The 6,472-nt window shown below is 44.0% G+C and overlaps 1 protein-coding gene across 1 annotated transcript in view; it reads right to left on the bottom strand.

Moving 5' to 3' along the window:
- Positions 1-4,682: 4,682 nt before the first annotated feature.
- EMCN (endomucin) overlaps positions 4,683-6,472 on the bottom strand; it is a 49,966-nt gene continuing 48,176 nt past the window's right edge. Inside the window, exon 12 of the mRNA XM_040556858.1 lies at positions 4,683-6,361. Within this exon, the coding sequence (XP_040412792.1) occupies positions 6,356-6,361 (6 nt within the window). The 3' untranslated portion in view covers positions 4,683-6,355. The remainder of the gene's footprint in view (positions 6,362-6,472) is intronic.

The raw sequence follows: 6,472 nt of genomic DNA, 5'->3' as shown, positions 1-6,472 counted from the left end.
CCCTGGGACCCATGCAATGCCACTGGCATGCTGAGGGAAGTATTGCTGGAACTGCTCTGGTTCATGTTAAAAACAGTCCACTGCTGTGCTCTCCCTCCCCTCTGTCTGCTGGAGGACAGAGGGTGCCTGGGTTTGTGACTTGCTCCTGAGATCTTTGTTATGCATCGGGTGTTTAGCAACAGAGTATTTCTTAGCTATGGATTGTGTGTTGCTTAACACCCAACACATAATTAAGAAAAATCAATCTGACTGAGAGTCCAGACCTGACAAGCTGCAGGCTCATCTGCTAGGGTTTTGGGGCCATCGCTAGCAGATGCAGTTGGGGAAATGTTTTTCCCATGCAAGTGCATGGAAGCTGTCAGAGACTGCTTCTGATCAGTTCTCCTAAAGGAGAGAGAGCTAAAAATTACCGATGGGAAGGCAAAGCAGATTCATTTCAAGCAAAGTCAAGAGAGATGAATTCTCCAAATTCCCCTCTCCACCATTAGACTGGCTTTTGTTTTCCTGTTTTCCTTTCGTGGCCTTCTTTGTTTTTTTCTTTTGAACAAACGGACATAGCATTTGGCACAACACATTCACAGGTCAGCTTTTACTCTGGGCATCACCCAGGTGCTGCTCAAGTATTTATCAGGGTCACATAAGATGAGTGAAAGGGATATCTGCCTGGAAACTATTTTATTCACTGTAATTAGGGCTTCTTCTTCTTCCCCGAATGCCACCTTGAATACCTGGAATGCTCTCTCCAGTAATTACATCCATTAACTTTTCCTTATTTTGCTCTGTCAGATCAGCTGTTTATATTCCGCATTAATTCCTGCTGCTTCCAACACACACAGGCAAAATAACTTATTTTATATGTCAGACCCAGCTACGGAAAATAAAAAAAAAAACCTGTGCTTAATGACTGAGGCTCAGCTAAAGTTAGTGCATTGCCTTAGCATTGCAGCTGAATCCTAATGATCATGTTCCTAAAACTGGCACAGTAAACCAGCTGGTTAGGTGCCCTCATTTAATAAAAAAAAAAAAAAAAAAAAAAAAAAGCACGCCCAGAATATTTTTATCAAATATTTCTGGATCTGAAGTCACCTTCATCCTGCAGTCCATGGCAAGTGTCAGAAAGTTGCAGCTTTTACGATATTTATTTTTCAAGTGCAAGAAAACAGTGATCCTTCTCTCCTCTTTCCAAATTACACCTCTGTCCTTGCAATGGTATCTGCACTTCCAACTGGGAGAGATGGTTGCAATGTTACCAAGAAAATATATAGGGCCACATTCATTACTTTTATTCTGACTACATGTGGGTACATAAATATGCACATGCCTTCCCCAAGGAGGCAGCAATCCCACTGATTTTTTTTCGGTGCCTGGATTCCTCCTCCTCATTCTTCTGTTTGGATTTACAGCCTGTATCAGGATGGAAAATGTCACCGTACCTGACACAATCCTGCTGCTTCACCACCCTCAGAGTAAAGAATTTCTTCCTAATATCTACTCTGGATCTACCCTCTTTTAGTTTTAAATGATTTCCCCTTGTCCTATCCCTCCACTCCCTGACGAAGAGTCCCTCCCCAGCTTTCCTGGAGGTCCCTGATAGGTACTAGAAGGGTGCTAGCTGGGAGGTCTCCCCGGATCCTTCTCCAGTTGAACAACCCCAACTCCCTCAGCCTGCTTTCACAGGAGAGGTGCTCCAGCCCTTTGCTCTGTTTTGTGGCCCTCCTCTGGACTTGCTCTAATACATCCATGCCCTTCCTGTGCTGGGGACCCCAGAGCTGAACGCAGCACTCCAGGAGGCTCTGAGTAGTGTGTGAGGATCACCTCCCTCGTCCTGCTGGCCACATTTCTTTGGATGCAGCCCAGGTTGGCTTTCTGGGCTGCAAGGACACATTGCTGGCTCATGTTGAGTTTCTCATCAACTGACACCCCCAGGTCCTTCTCTTCAGGGCTGTCCTCAAATGTTCCTAGAGGTCACCTTGTCCTTTGTGTGCCACTCAGCGATCTTCTGGCAGATGGGGGCCCGAGTCTTCCCAGATAATGACGGGAGGGTGAGCAGCTGGTTGCCTCTTGGATCCTCTTATTTGCCTGTCTTGAAGATGGGCGCAAAGCTTGCCTTTTTCTACTGCTCAGGAACTTTCCTTGATCATCATAACCTCTCCAAGAAGACAGACAGGAGCCCTCACAGTGAATTCCACCACCTCCCTCAGCACCCTTGAATGCGTCCCCCTTTAATTCCTTGGACTTGTGCATGCCCAGCTGCCTTACGCCCTCCCTAACTGTGTCTGCCTGCCACAGACTCTGCTGTTAGGCCTGGAACCGGGAGCCTTGAGGGCACACCTTAGACCTGGGAACTGAGGGAAAGCATTCTTCCACAGCTGATCAGTCTGCTTTCTTCCTCCTGGTGACCCGGCGTGTGGTATTTCAGTGCAAGAGGGAGCAAAACCAGCCACAGCAGTAAGAAGTGTCCCTGTGAAGCACTGGGGCCAAGCATGGTCCCACTACAGAGGCTCCTGAAGGAAGCAGGGGGTAATGGCGGGCTGGATAACCTCCTTTCTGCCCTTTCTGTCAGGTAGTATTGAGGTAGTATCGACCATTAGATCCCAGGTTCCAGTTTCACATTATTATTATTACTGTTATTTTGTGGATAGTAGCAGCTCTTTGCTACACTCCCTTGGCCTACGTCCTCTTTGGAAAGGTGCAGCTGTGCCTTCATGGGGCTCGTGAAAACAGCTCAAATGCACCCGAGGGTGACCAGACCAAGCAGCAGGTAGCACTGGGGGCTGTGGCAGCATGGGGCTCATGCTGACCCCCTGTACCTGGAGAATGAAGGTTGGAGATGGATTTGTCTCTCCCACAGGTTATTCTCAGGGCAGAGCTGGGCGGCAGAGCTCAGCTCTGTCTCCAAATGTCCCCCAGCCAGGTAGATTGCGTTTGGCACACTCTTCCTCACCCTTCCTCCCTCTCTGACCAGCTACAGTCAGGCAACGTGCTCATGTGCATTAAAGCTGTCAAAAGAATAACTTTTATGTAGAGGAGCTAGAAGAGGCTTGCAGTGTAGAGCTGGCAGCTCCATCTTTGTTGACCTCAGAAAAGGTTTCTTACTGCTCTTCTAGGCGCTGGCGATCCTGCAGGGTGGACGAGAGGGAGCTGAGAAGATTCTTCAGCCGTGCATGGTGTGCATCTTATAAGCATCAGTGTTTCACGTCTACTGCATTTGCTGGGGTGAATTAAAGCTTGTGTTTTACGGATTGCCCTTGGCCAGAAGTGGAAAAAAAAAGCTTCAATTGGGAATCGATAGAGTAATCTTTAAGCTTATTTATTTTATTAGATATAGCGTCCTAATGTGAAGAAATTGAGGAGCTGTGATTGATGGTGCTGGAGAGGCTTTGCCTTTTGCCACAGGGCTCTAGAGGTGCTATGGAGCCTCGCCTGGCCCAAGGCTCAGCCTTCCTGGGCAGCCTTTGCCACCTGGTACGTGCTATTTCAGTACAAGTATGGTTTTTGCTCCTTAGAAAAGAAATCTGGGACTGGAAAGATAGTTATTTGTATTATATTGTATTACAATTTCCTGTTTCACTGAACACAGCTGAACTATAAAAACTTAAGAAAGCATCATTTCACCACCAGATCTTCTACTCATAAGGGATAATAGATTATTTGTTTAAGATTTTTCTAGGCTATTGTTTAGTGAGTACTGAAATGGTCCCCGTTTGTCCCTCCTCCCACCCCTTGTAGTTGGTTTGGCAACCTAATGAACTGACAAGACTTCTGTAATGCCTCTGAGATAAGGATAATCATTAGACTTTTGTGCTCCTTTCTGACAATGACACAGTAGAGTACTTTTACAGCCTGGAATTGCAGACCCTCAAGGCACCATGGACTGTTTCTAAGGACATCACAGAAGTGAATTAAAGAGAAGAAAGTAAGGTCCCTGTCATCAAGTTTGAATTAACTGTACGAGAGTCTTCATCTCCATTGGAACATTTTTAGGAGCTTGCATAGAGAAAAATCGAAAATTACTGGCATACTGCAAGCACTTTTCTTGCATCACAGGCATAGAAAATCTTTTTCTTCCAAGTGTAGCCCGTGTTTAAATATTTTCTTAGCTTAACTCTAACATTATCAGTAGCAGCAGCTGTAGAAACATTTTGGGTTTCAAGTTTAATTCTGTCACCTCAGGGGTTAAGAGGCTCACAAGTTCTTCATTTCTGCTCTCCACTAAATCCACCTCTTTTGCATCACATGGGCTCACACAAGTCAGTCACTTTGTGGCACATTTCCCAGCCTTCTGGCAGGAGCTTGGTCACCTGTTGTGCCCTGCACCATGAAAAGCCCAAGCACCTTCCCCTCCCATTGTGTTTTTCACTTTTCTAGTACCTGGATTTGCAGTGAGCCCTTCTCTCTCCCTGTCAACTTGTGTAAGGAGATTTCTGTACTCCACTCCACCCCCAGCAAGTCTTCTGCAAGGCCTGATGCTTCCCCCACCACCACAGTGCCCCAAACATCTAACCTGCTCTCTGGGCTCTCCAGAATGAGTTCAGCTCACCCTTTGCTACAGCAGTGCAGTATAATGGCTGATACTGGTACTAGGTATGCATAATGAATTGCCTTTCTGCAAAGAGAAAAAGAAGAGCCTTTTAATAAAGAGAATAACTTTTAATAGGAAGTGTTTGTTATATTTTTTTTTCTTGACACGTCATGGTAGTTTCTTAACAAATTTTATACATACACATTTTTTCACAATGTTTCTCTGCTCTTTTCTGCTCTCAGTAGGATGCAATATTCTATGAAGTATTTTTTTTTTTTTTGACCAATATGAAAATCCACAGTGATTGCTTTTTTCATAGGAAACTTCAGCAATCAGGAATCTGACTAGGTGCAGATGCTAAACAGCGTGTTTTAAGTGACCTGACTTTTCCAAAGCAGGCATTCAAGACTCCTCTGCTCCAGAGCAACCCAAGTGATTCAGGAACACCTGAACAAACCATAGAAGTTCAGCTGCATCATGGAGCACCCTGGCTGGTTCCCCATCTTTTACAAAACTTCATCAAAAGTTTATCTTGGTGCTGCTAAGACAGAGGATCAGATCCATCATAGATGAAATAAGAGCAATGGTCAAACACAGGGAATCAAACACTATCTTTGTGTATAAAGATGACCTAACAAATCTGCTCGATTTCTTAACATATTGCTAGGTAAGTTTTCTTGCCCCAGAGAAGGAAACTGGAGAGAGAAGTTCCTCAAAAGCATTGTATCAGTAGGTATCAAAACTCAGATTACTGTCCTAGCTCTTGGTCCTGCACTTACACCACCAATTGTCTCCTTTCCATTCCCCAATAAAACGATGGAGCTTCTCAGCACACTGCCAGAGTCAGTGGATTGAGACAGAGATGCTCAAAAGAATATAATTTTCAAACATTTATAGTTCTAGCAAAGTAGGATACATGCAGGTAGAAGCACTACTTGATATTTTTGAAGTGCCAGCTCTGTACAAATCAAGTGTCTGTAATTATCACTTGAAACACTCTTTAAACTTCCGGAGTTATTTAATAGTCAACGGGAATCCCATGCATTACTCTGAACACAGGGTTCAGCTGCAGAATTTCTTATCCTGCTGATCCCCACTGTGCACCGCAGCTTGTAGGAGAGACATTTATAGCATGCATAATACAGTGATTAGCCAAGGAACAGGAGAAAATAAACTATGTTGCCTGCTATATTACAAGGACCATACTCAGCGATTTACAGAACTTTAAAAAATTAAAAAAAAAAAAAAAAAAAACGAAAACGAAAACCCCTCAGTGCAAGGTATATTCCCCCCCTTCACAGAAATAAAGCACACACTTCAGGATTTCACCCAGGCATCCCATCCTGTAAACATTTATGACAAGTGAAGTGTGTGCTACAGTGAGGAGTCTCATGGAAATCACTGAATTAACTTTCATAGTGGCAATTTGCCCAGTACTGTTTCAAGGGTCAGGCCCTGTTTGTATTTTGCTACATACAATTAAAAGAACCCTATCTACCATTAGTTCAACAAAGTATGCTTACATATTCCTTCCTGTATGTGCAGAAAACATTTTTAATAATTACTATGCAAACACGCTCTTCAACCTTCTTGAAAGCTTTCCTGCTTTTACTATATAAGAAAATAATAAATACATATGATATACCAGTTAATAAGCCATCAAAAAAGCACATGTCATTCCAGAAGGGACAGGAGACACTTGAGGTTTAGAAGTCAAGGGCTGGTCATTAACACAAGTGTCCTGCCTGGTAAAAGGCTTCAGCTACTCCACATTTCCTGCAGCATTGCAACCTTCATGGGACATTCCTGCACGTTGTGATAAAACAGGCTGCTTCACATCTGAAACGACAACAATACCTCAAGATTATTATTCCAGCTAAGGCTGCTCAAAAACATAACACTAAACTGAAATAGATGACAGACATAGAGTAAATCCTATGTGGAGTAGAC

Source organism: Cygnus olor, chromosome 4 (genome assembly GCF_009769625.2).
Source record: "Cygnus olor isolate bCygOlo1 chromosome 4, bCygOlo1.pri.v2, whole genome shotgun sequence".
Taxonomy (NCBI): domain Eukaryota; kingdom Metazoa; phylum Chordata; class Aves; order Anseriformes; family Anatidae; genus Cygnus; species Cygnus olor.
Note: the sequence above shows the minus strand (reverse complement) of the source record. Positions and strands in the feature narration are given on the sequence as shown.